Here is a 13,810-nt window from a genome sequence, read left to right on the forward strand (position 1 = left end):
CAGGTAGTTGGCCAGGTGTTGGGGTAGAAGCAGTCTTGCCTTCCATGTACTTCAGCTTCGAGTTAAGAGCTTCAAACTTGACATTAAGATCATTGTATGAACACTCCATTCGCTGACTGAGTTCAGCAAACTTCTTAGCAGTATCCAAAGATCCGCTAGCTTGACCCTGAAGAAGTTGTTGCATCATTTGCTTCATTTCTTGATCTGGGGTTGGAGTAGGCTGAACTGGTTGAGGGCGGAATCCTGGTGGTGGTCCTGAAGGAGCATGGTATCCTTGCTGGAACTGTTGTTTAGGGACGAATCCCTGATTGTAAGGCACAAAAGGTTTTTGTTGATCTTGTTGTTGCTGCTGAGGAGGGTACACCTGATCCTGTGGATTTGCAACGTTGGTGCTCCGGTAAGACAAATTGGGGTTCGTCTGATAGGGGTTGTAACCCTTGTTGTTCTTACCTTGATTATGGATGCAGCTGATCTCCTCAGACTGCTCACCCGCCCCATCTTGGACGTAAAAATGTTCACCCTCAGATACGAAGTGGACGCTCTTCTGTTGATTGAGCAACATGAGGTCAAGCTTCTTATTGACGTTCTTGAGGTCCCTCTTGTACTTCTCCTCAGAGCCAGCGTCACCTCTAACTGTGCGGTCGTAGTCTTCATTGTAGTTGCCATCAGACTGGGCAAGATTTTCAACAAGTTGCCATCCTTCATCGACGTCTTTGTTCAGGAAATTACCGTTAGAAGCGGTGTCAAGCAGCATGCGGATTTTTGGAAGTACACCACGGTAGAGAGTACTCAGTAATGACTCGTTGCTGAAACCATGGTGTGGGCACTGGCTGTGGTAACCCTTGAAACGCTCCCATGCTTCACAGAATGATTCTGAGCTCTTCTGAGTGAAGCTGGAAATCTCATTCCTGAGACGTGCTGTTCTAGAGTTGGAGAAAAACTTGGCCAAGAATGCCTTCTTGCAACCATCCCAGGTGGTGATTGATCCCTTGGGAAGGTTTTTGTCCCATTGATGAGCTTTTTCTCCAAGGGAGAATGGGAAGAGGCGCAACTTGTAACCATCCTCACTCACGCCGTTGATCTTCGTGAGACTGCAAAGACGGTCAAACTCGTCCAAGTGGTCGAGTGGATCCTCCATAGGCAACCCGTGAAACTTGTTTCCTTGGATCATGGTGATCAGACCACTTTTAATCTCGAAGTTGTTGTTCTCCACGGCGGGAGGGACGATTCCAGCACGCTGAGTATGAGTGTTCGGTGCATCCCCAACACCAATGTTTCGCGGTCCCTGATGTGGTTCATTCTAGTGTTCCATAGTGACTTGTGCAGGATGATCAGTGGGTTGACGAGCTTGTCGTGGGCGTTGCAACCGATTGATTTCGTCGATAACAGGAATGAGATTCTGATGCCCTCTTGATCTGGTGTGCATGCAAGGTTGCAATCAACAGGTACCTGAGATGCAAAACAAACAAGCAGACAACCAAAACAAGTTAGTACTCAGATTGATTGTGTAACAACACTTAATCCTGCAAAACTTGAAATCTTAAATGTAGCAAAAAGAATCCCAAATGGCAACGGCGCCAAATTGATACTAGGATTTTGTGTCTCCTATCCTAGCAGATTCAATTAACCTTATGTGCTGTAGTACTTAAGGTGTCAATCCAAATGGGATGTTGCTAACACTCAAGATGCAATCAAGCAATCACAAGTTAAGCCAATTCAAAAAGAGTGTTTTTTCTAACAATCCTAGAATGACAAAAATGCAAACGGAAATGTGTTCTGGAACTAGAAAAGAGAATGCAAGACAAGAAATGAAAATTAATAAAAACAGAAACGAGTCTAAGCATGAACTAAAAAGCAAGAAGCGAAACAATCTCAGGAATGTAATATCAATCAAAAGGATAAAAGTCCTAAGGATGGGAGTAATTGATGTCGGTGGAGTATCCTAGTCTACAGAGTGTTTAACATGCCACAAGCAATCTATCCCTAAACAATGAACATCACAACTTAGCTAATCCAATCTCTTGGTAAAAGCTACTCAGACTCAACCACTTCCATACCTAGCTCTCGCTAGAGAAACGTGGTCGAGCAGGCATGACAAACAAGTTCATTCACGTCAACAAACATCCTAGACAACTAATCTCTTAGGCTAGGAACGTAAGTCTCTGGCACTAGTTGGTCAGACATTTCATCGAACACCTTTTGGGTGTGGAAATGTCTCGAACCTAGTTCCAATTGATCAGAGAGAAACTAGTAATTCTAACTCTAGTCCAGAAGGGAATCATAAATCAAGCTTAAACACCCTACATCCTAAGATCCTCCACCTAATCTATCCCATCCTCAAGAACTAACGCACTACTCAGATCCAGAAATCATCATCAACAATACAAACTCAGAAAACATTGAAACAAGCATTCTTATATAGGTAAAAATGAGATAAACAAGTTTGTAGAAGAAATCAAATGCAAATACTCAATGTATCAAAAGATATCTGAATACAAAGTCTGGGAACGGTTCTTGGTGGCTAGGGAAACCTTACAAAATAAAAACGATATAAAAACTAAGATGTTGTCACGGAGACTTAACAAAACGTATTTATAGTAAAGACATAAAATCCCTAAAACTTAAAACGACAAGATGAAGAGTCAGTTTGGGAATCTCCTGAAGCGTGTAAGATGGAACATCTTCCTGACATGTGCGAACGAGAAGTGGCTCGAGTGAGTGATGGCGTCGGCTCAAACGGTAGTCGACGACAGAGTGATGGCACGACTCGAGCGGATGTGTGATGACGGAGTGATGGCGCGACCCGAGCGGATGTGTGATGGCGGAGTGATGGCGCGACCCGAGCGGATGTGTGATGATGGAGTGATGGCGCGACTCGAGCGGATGTGTGATGACGGAGTGATGGCGCGACTCGAGACAGCCTGGCTCCAAAGTCTCCTAAATATCTGAAATACTCCAAAATGCACGAGGTATGCGAAGATAATGCAAGAACTACCTAAATATGAAAAGTGTACAAAAGAGAGTAGAAATTCATGCAAAACAATTAGTTATCATAACTAGATGCGTGACAAAAACATGCTTAGCAGAGCAAAATATAGACATGTCAACATCACTAGAAAAAAAGACTTTACATTGAAAGAAATTTCAGACAAAAGGAAAAAAAAAAAACATAACTAGATGCGTGACAAAAACATGCTTAGCAGAGCAAAATATAGACATATCAACATCACTAGAAAAAAAGACTTTACATTGAAAGAAATTTCAGACAAAAAGAAAAAAAAAAAAAAAAATAGTTTTTTAAATGTAAAATTAAGAATCTTAAAAAATATTAAAATATTATTTCAGAAAATAATTGAAGACAGCAAAGGCGCTTATACATTTATAACGGTTCCCTACAGCTATCAAATCCAAAATGGCTAACATTTGGCTTCTCTCACTTTTCTTCCTCATCAGTATTCTTCTCGCCGTTTACAACCACAAGAAGCATCGAAAATATCGGCAGTTACCGTCTCCGCCAGGCTTACCGGTCATTGGAAACTTACACCAGATTGGAGAATTACCACATCAGTCTCTATGGAAACTCTCAAAGAAGTATGGTCCTGTGATGCATTTGAAACTTGGAAGAGTACCAACAGTCGTAGTTTCTTCCACTGAAACAGCAAGACAAGTTTTGAAAGTTCATGACCTAAACTGTTGTACCCGTCCAAGCTTGATAGGTAAGGTACTCATTTTTGTTTCTCTGTTCCATAGAGTTCAACAAACATCATGAATCTTGAATCTTGGATCTTGATCATTCTTTAGGGCCAAGAGAACTCTCTTACAACTATTTGAACATTGCTTTCTCTCCCTTTGATGATTACTGGAAAGAAGTAAGGAAGCTATGTGTTCAAGAACTTTTTAGTACTAAACAAGTTCACTCGATTCAACCCATTAAGGACGAGGAGGTCAAGAAACTGATCGATTCAATTTCGAAATCAGCTTCTCAGAAGAGCCCTGTTAACTTGAACAAGAAGTGTCTTGCTTTAACTGTAAGTGTAGTATGCAGAGCAGCGTTTGGTGTGAGTTCTGAAGGAACTTTGCTTAGCAATGACAGGTTCAACAAATTAATCCGTGAAGCATTCGAGATGTTGGGAAGTTTCTTTGCCTCAGATTTTATTCCTTACATCGGTTGGATCATTGACTGGTTCACTGGTTTGCAAGGGAGTAGAGAAAAAAGTGCACGAGATCTTGATGCGTTCTATGAACAAGTTATTGATCTGCATAAAGAGGAAAAGGAAGTAAGCAGTGAAGATTTTGTGGACTTGCTATTAAGATTGGAGAAAGAAGAAGAAGTTCTTGGAAATGATAAACTCACAAGAAACCGTACCAAAGCAATCTTGCTGGTAACTAAAAAAAAAAAAAGTTTTAGCATTAATCTATTATGTCCTAGTCATAGTACTTGAGATTGTGATATGTTTGAATAACATGACGTTCTTCTCGCCGGAATGGATACTTCAGCAATAACAATGATATGGGCAATGACAGAACTTGCAAGGAATCCACGAGTGATGAAAAAAGTTCAAACTGAAATCAGAACTCAAATGGGAAACAGAGAAATAGTCAGCATGGATGACATAGATCAGTTGCATTACCTAAAAATTGTGATTAAAGAAACATGGAGACTACATCCTACAAAACCTCTTCTGCTCCCAAGAGAGGTAATGTCTGAAGTTCAAATCGACGGTTACACGATTCCGGTCAAGACTTGGATTCATGTAAATGTTTGGGCTATCGGGCGTGATCCCAAAACCTGGAAAGACTCTGGAGTGTTTCACCCAGAGAGGTTTATGGATAACGACATTGAATATTGATGCTAATTGCTAAAGGACAGCACTTTGAGCTGTTACCCTTTGGGGGCGGCAGGAGAATTTGTCCTGCAATTTACATGGGGACAACAATGGTAGAGTTTGGTCTGGCAAATCTTCTGTATCATTTTGACTGGAAGTTACCAACATGGAACTATGGAAGAAGCTCCTGGACTCACTGTCAACAAGAAAAACGACCTTGTACTTGTGCCAACGAAGTATTTAGATCCTTGAAAACGTAAATAAAGTACATCATAAGGAATAATAATTCTTGATAGAACAAAATTTCATGTTACCTTTGTTGTTATGAGTATGCTAATTGCAAAATCAACTGAATATGTCCTTTTATGTCATTTCCCTATGCATGATAATGTTTTATAACGGTTCCACTACTGTTATTACCACATTATTTTGCAATTGGTTGGCATGAAAAGGTAAGAACCACATGAACATGATTACTAGGTAAAGGACCTGTCTTTTATAAAAAAAAAAAGTACAAGAATCTGTCGTTTCGGTTTCTCGATACATAATTGACGATGACAATATTTTAAATTTCAAAATATATTAATTTTCAACATGATTACTAGAGGGGCCTCTCCGCTTACAGAATAGGTTAGAAACTAGAAAAGATCCTTTCACTGTGCATTAATATTAAAACGATGTCAATATAATGTTAAGAGCCAGAATGTCATATCCCTATGCATAAATATAAAATGTGTCAATATCAATAACTTCAACAATGTAACGCTCACTGAATTGGTGTTTTAGTCCAATGCAGGACAATATTATAAATTTATGTGATGTCGTCTTGAGTTGTAAATTTAGTGTATGTATTAATTATTACATTCAATGTGAGCAATAAGATAAGGCATCCTTCTGGTGCAAGCCTAGGTAAGAGCTAAAAAGCATTGAGGTCCTTGTTGATTCTTGAAAGTTACATAAATTTCACCAAGCATTTTTGCAGTTTTCTGCAAAAGGAGAATGATCATCGATCTGAAAATGAGTCATTCTATAGGTTACCAAAAGTTAGTATGACCGAAATAGTCCATACTCTTTTTTTTGGTAAAAATTATAGTCAATACTTGTCACTTGATCGGTTTGACTGGTTACAAGCAAGCTGGGAGCTTAATTGAAGCAAATATGTTGGTGGGTCATCTAGTCAAGTAAAGTTGTTGAGATCTTCTGGTTAATTTAACAAGATGAGTGGGTGTGGTTTGAAGGAGATTATATATCTAAGCTGTCATGATATTGAACACAATGACATGTTGCTATTGTCATACTCACAAAGCTGTTAAGAAGATCAAAGACTTAGTGCAGAATATAATCTGCTTAATTTTGGGAAGTAAAGCTCAATTTTTAGATTATATATTGATTTTCGTTTACTACTGTTAATATAATTCACGTTTGCATCGAGGAAGTTATCCTGATGAAATAAAATTTTTATAAGTAACACTTGGGTCAAAGTCCACTTAACCAAGTCCAAGTGCTCTGCATGCTGTACATGCACACGGTGAATCGCGACAGGATTGTGACGACTGACGAGTTTACACATTTGTTTGTCCTTTAACCGAAGCCCGCCGATTCATGCTTGTTAATTTAAAACATAAATTTCAGTAACTTTTGAAGTTTCAGTAACATACCACCGTGAGCTTTTTTTACTTTTTTTTTTTTGTAATATAAAAAGCTATTGTTTCTCTCTAAATAGATTATGATTAAAATTAGTCAACGTAACATATGTATATGAAAGCACTTCTTTAGTTAATTATTTTCTATAGATATAGTAGTTGAAATGTCGAATTTCTAATGGATTTCCATGATTCAAAGTCATATTGTGGTATGCTATAATTTCATTTTAATAACGAGGCAAAAAAATGTTAATAGTTAGTTAACGTGGTGATGACTAAGAAAAGTTAGTTAACGTGGCCTAGCTAGGCTCTCTTTTGTCATCATCAGTTATTATAATTTTAGTCAAATTTTCATGTCGCTTTCATCAATTATATTAATCAAGTGAGCAATTCCCAAAGTTGTATATATAAGGCATGAGTTTCCTTCATAACTCGGTAAAACAATATAATAGAAAAGATGGCTAACATTTTGATTCTATCACTTCTCTTCCTAATCATCTTTCTTCTTCTCACCGCCTTGAAACGCGCAAAGCGGCGACAACATCAACCAATACCTTCTCCTCCTGGTTTACCTATCATCGGAAACTTACATCAGCTCGGAGAATTACCACATCAGTCTCTATGGAAGCTCTCAAAAGAGTACGGTCCTGTGATGCTTTTGAAGCTTGGAAAAGTCCCAACAATCATACTTTCGTCCTCAGAGACAGCAAAACAAGCTCTAAGAGACCATGACCTCCTTTGTTGTAGCCGTCCTTCCTTAGCAGGTACACTCTAAATCAGTTCACATACTAAAAGTTTTAAATTGTTACTTAATTCATATCTTACTCCTCAGGAGGAAGAGAGCTTTCTTACAACAATCGGGACATATCTTTCTCTCCTTATAATGAATACTGGAAAGAATTAAGGAAGCTTTGTACTCAAGAGCTCTTCAGTGCCAAGAATATTCTCTCAACTCAACCCATCAAGGACGAGGAAGTCAAGAAACTGATCGATTCATTCGCGGAATCAGCTTCTCAAAAGACTCCGGTCAAACTGAACGAGAAGTGTCTTGCCTTGACTGTAAGTATAGTATGTAGGATAGCATTTGGTGTGAGCTTTGAAGGAACTGTGCTTAGCAATGACGGGTTCAACAAGCTAATCCGTGAAGCATTCGAGATGATGGGAAGTTTCTCTGCCTCAGATTTTATTCCCTACATCGGTTGGATCATTGACCGGTTCACTGGTTTGGAAGGGCGGAGAGTAAAAAGCGCCGGAGATCTCGATGCATTCTATGAACAAGTTATTGATCTGCATAAAAATGAAAAGGAAGGAGGCAGTGAAGATTTTGTGGACTTGCTCTTGAAATTGGAGAAAGAAGAAGCTGTTGTTGGAAATAACAAGTTCACAAGAAACAATATTAAAGCAATTTTGATGGTAACTATATAAATATTTAAAACCTAATGGCAAGAAATATGTTCTTTGACTTAGTAATGTTTTCTTGTAACAGGACATTCTTTTAGCGGGAATCGAAACTTCTGCAGGAACCCTGACATGGGTGATGGCAGAACTTGCGAGGAACCCACGAGTGATGAGGAAAGTTCAATCTGAAATCCGAAACAAATTTGGCAAGAGAGAACTAATCAGCTTCGAAGACATAGATCAGCTCCATTACATGAAAATGGTGATTAAAGAAACATGGAGGCTACATCCTCCAGCACCTCTTCTGCTCCCAAGAGAGGTAATGACTGAATTTGAGATCAATGGCTACAAGATTCAACCCAAGACACAGATTCATGTCAATGTCTGGGCTATCGGGCGTGATCCCAATACCTGGAAAGACCCGGAGGAGTTTCTTCCCGAGAGGTTTCTTGATAGCAACATTGATACAAAAGGACAGAGCTTTGAGTTGTTACCGTTTGGGGCGGGCAGGAGAATGTGTCCTGCAATGTACATGGGGGCAGCAATGGTGGAGTTTGGTCTAGCCAATATGTTGTATCATTTTGACTGGAAATTACCAGAAGGGATAGCTGTTGAAGATATTGACGTAGAAGAAGCTCCTGGACTCACTGTGAACAAGAAAAATGAGCTTCTACTTGTGCCAGTGAAGTATTTGCATAACTGATTTTGAGAGTATTTCCAAATCAAGACTTAAAAGTTAGAGCTTAAGTAGTGATAGAGGGCTGAGCACAAGCTCTTGTAGTGATAACTGATCCCTTGAACGAAGTTCATCATGAGAGTTCGGAATAAAGTGTAGCATCGATCATACATTCATACCTAAACAGAACACGCACTCCGAAGATTCTCTGTTTCTTTAGTTAGCCAATTAAGTGTTTAAGGAAGTGTCTGAAAGAAACTTTTCATTTGTAACGTAACTTGTACGTCAACAGCAAAATGAGCCTTAATCATCCTAAAATATGAAATTCAGAATCGCTTATTTGGTTTACTATGCTTCTCGCGCAAAGAATTAACTCGTCGAGATCTAAAGTTCTTAGCTATAGAACTTCAAAGAAACGTTAACGATTAATAACACAAGAATTTAAAAAGAATAACTCTCTTTTAATGATTTTTAGGAAACTATCTCAAAACCTAAAGCACTCTCTTATTATCTTAATCTCTTAAGTTATGCAACATACTCTGCACCTCCTTATATAGAAAACTTAAAACCCAAATCCTATTCTAAATGAGACTTAGTATATTTAGATAACTCCTAATATAACTTGTTGTTATCCTAATCCTTTACAAACCATAACTTGGTAAGATTATGATTCCCAAAGACTCAAGCTTCCTTCAAGTTTAAGTCAACAATCTCCCCTCTAAGCTTGAAGTCTATCTCCTCCAAGTCTTGAACTCCAATTAGCTCTTTCATTTCCTTGAACTTGATTCTTGTAACGCCTCCGAACCGCAACCCCATCACTCGGCTGGACAAACCGCGGGACGCAGCCCGGGAGGACGTCACGTAGGTCGACTTTCCGCAGTCTAGCCGAGGTTCCACCAACAAATTAGGATCCCCAGCCGGTCCGCCGGTTAGATCGCCCATCCGCTACGCATGCCCTCAGGCTTTGCTATCCTATGGAACGCGCGCGACGTTGTGCTGGTCCGATGTAGACCATACCATACCAGTTGTCCAAATATATATAAAATAACACGATTTAATACATATATACTTGCAAGGTTCACATTTAATGAAAACATTGAGAAATTAGTTGGATCCAATCAAATAAAACATCAAGTGCAAGAAACACGGATTTGCAACACAGCACAAAAATACCCTATCCGGTTTTCTAATCCAATTCTACCCACTTACTTTCCCTGCAAGAAAAACAATGGAGGAGAGGAGTGAGTAATCTAGGATTTCTCAGTGAGTTAGGCATCTAACTACATGCTATCCTCTAACATGCTAACTCATCTCATCCATCTACCCAAACAACCCCAACAAAGCACGCAAAGCGGAAGCGTAACAAGCAAGCAACAAGCAATCAATCAGTCAAGCAAGCAATCACACAATCAATCTAGACAAAAATCAAGACACTTAACTCATCTAGGCCTCTCCATCTAACTTGGCCTTCACGCCACCACACCCGCAATCACTGCCAGGTGGAACTGCTAGCGGTGTATCATTCACTTGATCACCCTAGACTTCTCATGCAATAGGATCCTAAAGCGGATCCCATCAACGCTTGAGTCCTACCATGATCAACACACACTTTGTAAGGAAACACTTCCTATAAACCAAACACACATCCTAGGACCCCTCGATTCTCTGTCCCCATCACACACCGCATTGAAACCACAAAGGTAACCAACCGAACTCACCAAAAACTTCCGTGTTGAAACCACACAGGTAACCAACCAGACTCACAAAGGTCTCCGAGTTGAAACCACACAGGTAACCAACTGGACTCACACACACCGCATCGTCATGCGGTTCGGGCTAGTAGCTAGCTAGACACCGAAAATTTGTCCCGACCTGAGATCCCTCTGGATTAGCTCACCGGACAATTTACCACTCCAACACACGATGGGAACAGAGATCGACTTCTAGCTACGACCTGAGACCCTGACTCAGACTCTAGCTAGAACACGCACTCAACTCTATGTCTACCACACTAGAATTAAGCACACAATCACACAAAGCAAGCAAGAAACAAGCATACAAGCAAGTAAACAAGCAAGCAGTGAGGGAGTATATATAGCCCTCTCTCTCGTTCTCTTGGCTGGGTAGGTGGCAAAAATCAAGTGACAAATGTCCAAAATCTACATGTCAATGATGCACACTCTCACTCACTCGCGTGTGTATCTCACTCTCTAGCGGAGCACACTTAATCGCGCAACACGTGGCGTTTCTCTTGCATGCAGAGAGACCTTTCCACTTCCTCGTCCGTCCGCGTCTCTTCTTGCGTCCCAAGCTCCCGCATTTGATCGAAAAACAAAACCGAACATATGCGGATTGATTCCACATCACTCTCCGGTCCTCCCGACCGCGGCTTTGATCTTTCTCGTCCATTCCCGGACCTCTCATCTGTAACTCCAACTCTTCTCGTCCGTAACCTTGGTCTTTTGCGTCTGTCTCTGGACTTTGCGTCCGTGATTCCGACCACTCCGGTCCTATGGTTATTTGACGTCCGTTTCTCCACGGTCATTTCCTCCTTGGACCATTTCTTGACTTGATGACTTCTCTTGCAAGTCACTCATTCAATCTTTGAGGATTTCTTTTCTCCGTCTTCCAAGGGTATCGCACGTCTTCTCCGTCCGATACGTACTTCTTGATACAGATTATTACATTCTACCCCCTTAAAAGAATTCATCCTCGAATTCTAGCGTCTCAGTCACCCCTTCGTGACGTCCATGACTCCTCGACAACTGTTTCCTCCTCAAGTATTCTCTTGGCCGTCGTATCGTCCTTTATGGTACCGTCGCTGGACTCATCTTGACCACTATGTTTTGTTTGATTCACTCTGTATCATCATAGCTTCTTCATCTCCAGCATTTAGTGGGTTCATTGAGATCCCTACCTCTCTCGGTTACGAGTTCAAGCTCACCATTCTTCTACTTAACGTATCACCTTCGCATCCGTTTGATCACCTTCTGGCACGCCTTGCCCCTCACCACTTAACTCCATAGCATTCTATTAGTCGTTACTACGATTTGGTGTGAACTCCTAAATTCTTCTCCACAAGTCGGTTTGTTAGATCTTCACTTGGTTTTCGACCATTCGCGTAGAGTTTAGTTGATTAACTCATTATCTTCTTGCACCTTCTTTCTTTGCCACATTATTTTCTTGTACTCTCTTTCTTGAATTAGTCAAATTTTACATCAATCTAATACGCTATCTCGTTATCTAACAACTCTCCTTGGTTAGATTCCACCTTGCCTTTTCATGCCACAACATTCTCTTTCCAAACTGGATTGTCCCTCCTGGATAAATCGTTCGACCATTTTACATTTTGCCCACGCAAGAATATCTTCTCTCTTGCCGCTCCATAAAGGATTGTCCCTCCCAGACTAATCGCTCGACCATTTCCTAAAGATTGTCCTAACGACAATTCTCCTCTCTCAACTTAGCCACTCGGAGTGTCTTCATGATCACTCTTGTGTTGTCTCGCCGGTCAGATCGCGTTTTTACGGTGGTTGGGTGAATCTTTAATCAATCATGCCAAGTCCAAGCAAGCTTAAGCATTTGGTTAGTGTTGCAACCTATATGCAATCTATACCAACATGCAAGCTACCACAACTACTACCACAAAAAATCATGCAAGAGGGTTAGCAAGCAATCAAACAAGAGGGGTTAGCAAGCAATCTCACAAAACATAACCACCCAAGGCTAAACTTAGCACTTCTTCCTTAGTATCTTACATAAAAGAAAAGGGTTCCGCTTGCTACAGGTTCACTATCTAGTCCTCACGACCTAGATAAACATATTACACACCAAAAGGTAAGTTCTTACCTCCTTCAAAAGGTTTACACAATACCCTATAACATGGCTAACAGGTGCCTAGGGTTCCCTCAAGGACTTACACGTCCTAAAGTTGTACACACATCGTTCAGGCGGCTTGTCGGCACTTGGTTCAGCAGGCAGGTTCTCAGAGGTCGAGGCTGCAGGCTCTGGAGCTTCACTTCCATTTGGTCCACCATCTTCCGCTCTTGCGGGTCTGGTCGGACAGTCTTGCAATTGGTGACCTATCGCACCACATTCCCAACACCCAACCATGTCTCCTAGCCCTGGAGTGCACAACGCTGCTCTCCAGCATCACCAGATTCGGTGACCACTTTCACCACACGCCGCACAGTGGATCGTGTTCCTTAACTATACTCGGGAAGGATTAGTCACTCGCTTCCTTGCTTGAGCTCGGGTTCTTATCATTCTCCTCCGTGGTCGTATCTCTTCACGCTCCACGGGCCCGATGATATCACTCATCAGCCTAGTCTGCTTCTCGCTTCCTTGACCATGCTCCAACAGTACGATCTCTTTCCTTAGCCTCTCTTCCTCGGCTAGCTTCTCTACTAACTCCATCATCGAGTCTCTCAACAATTGACTCGCTTCCTCTACCTCCTCACAACTTGGTTCCTGATCAGGGTCTTCTTCCGGGTTTCTCCTGGGTTCACTTCCGGTGATCTTTTGCTCCTCTTCGGGTTCACTCCCGACTTCTCTTGGTTCACCTTCCTCATTCGCTTTCTCCACTTGTTCTTGACCATTTCCCGGATCAGACTCGGCCATTGGCACTGATACCTTCTCGGGTTCCGCTTCCGCCTCACCCTCAGGTTCACGTACTTGCACCCTCTCACTTAGTCTCAACCGTCTCATCAAGTCCTCATTTTTATTCTCCACCTCGAGCAGCATTGGATCCCATTGACCCATCCTCCTAGCCGCATCTCTTTGGTTTTCCATCTCTTGTGTCTCCACACTCCAGTCTTGATCTTGATCTTGATTCGTCCTTGACTCTGGGTTAGCAACCGTCTCTTCTTGGCCGGGTATTGGTATTGGAACTGCCACTAGTTTAGGTTGTGCTCCCTCACTGGCCGCTCCTCTTGGGCTCCTTTTTGTCTCGACAATGAGGGTTGGTACGCCCTCCTCGTCACTGGACAGCATCTCCACCACTTCTAGGTACTCCTCCTGATCATCATCACTCGAATTAGGGTCTCCACCACCCTAAACTCTTTGTGCTCCAGCACTGGCCTCACCGCCATCATTATGTTCAGGTTTGCCATTGGTTTCAACTCCAATCGGCTCCTCTTCATCTATCTCATCAATTATCTCCGATAGCATACCCATGATTCGGGTCCTCATCTCTTCTCTCTGGTCTTCTGGCACAAAATCCAGAATTGTCACTGATGTGATCGCAGGACGCGACCTCAGCCAAGAAG

At 41.5% G+C, this 13,810-nt stretch overlaps 2 protein-coding genes and 1 pseudogene across 2 annotated transcripts; 2 read left to right on the forward strand and 1 right to left on the reverse strand.

The window, feature by feature from the left end:
- On the forward strand, window positions 3,413–5,078 carry LOC104710437 (annotated as a pseudogene).
- On the forward strand, window positions 6,912–8,719 carry LOC104710439 (cytochrome P450 71B26-like). The gene is made up of 3 exons (XM_010427048.2): window positions 6,912–7,233; window positions 7,302–7,882; window positions 7,956–8,719. The coding sequence occupies exons 1-3, from the start codon at window positions 6,927–6,929 to the stop codon at window positions 8,568–8,570; spliced, it is 1,503 nt and encodes a 500-aa protein (XP_010425350.1). The 5' UTR covers window positions 6,912–6,926; the 3' UTR covers window positions 8,571–8,719.
- On the reverse strand, window positions 12,753–13,535 carry LOC104715005 (Golgi integral membrane protein 4-like). Its single transcript, XM_010432465.1, has one exon. It carries the CDS (start codon window positions 13,533–13,535, stop codon window positions 12,753–12,755), a length of 783 nt encoding a protein of 260 aa, XP_010430767.1.

The sequence above is a fragment of the Camelina sativa genome, chromosome 9 (genome assembly GCF_000633955.1).
Source record: "Camelina sativa cultivar DH55 chromosome 9, Cs, whole genome shotgun sequence".
Classification (NCBI taxonomy): Eukaryota; Viridiplantae; Streptophyta; class Magnoliopsida; order Brassicales; family Brassicaceae; genus Camelina; species Camelina sativa.

What these genes read in the sequence shown, in the direction of transcription:
- LOC104710439 (XM_010427048.2), top strand. Translation starts at nt 6,927, where the DNA reads ATGGCTAACATTTTGATTCTATCACTTCTCTTCCTAATCATCTTTCTT. An exon ending in TAGCCGTCCTTCCTTAGCAG is followed by an intron (nt 7,234 to 7,301) that starts GTACACTCTAAA and finishes CTTACTCCTCAG; the next exon opens with GAGGAAGAGAGCTTTCTTAC. An exon ending in ATATTAAAGCAATTTTGATG is followed by an intron (nt 7,883 to 7,955) that starts GTAACTATATAA and finishes TTCTTGTAACAG; the next exon opens with GACATTCTTTTAGCGGGAAT.
- LOC104715005 (XM_010432465.1), bottom strand. Translation starts at nt 13,535, where the DNA reads ATGCTGTCCAGTGACGAGGAGGGCGTACCAACCCTCATTGTCGAGACA.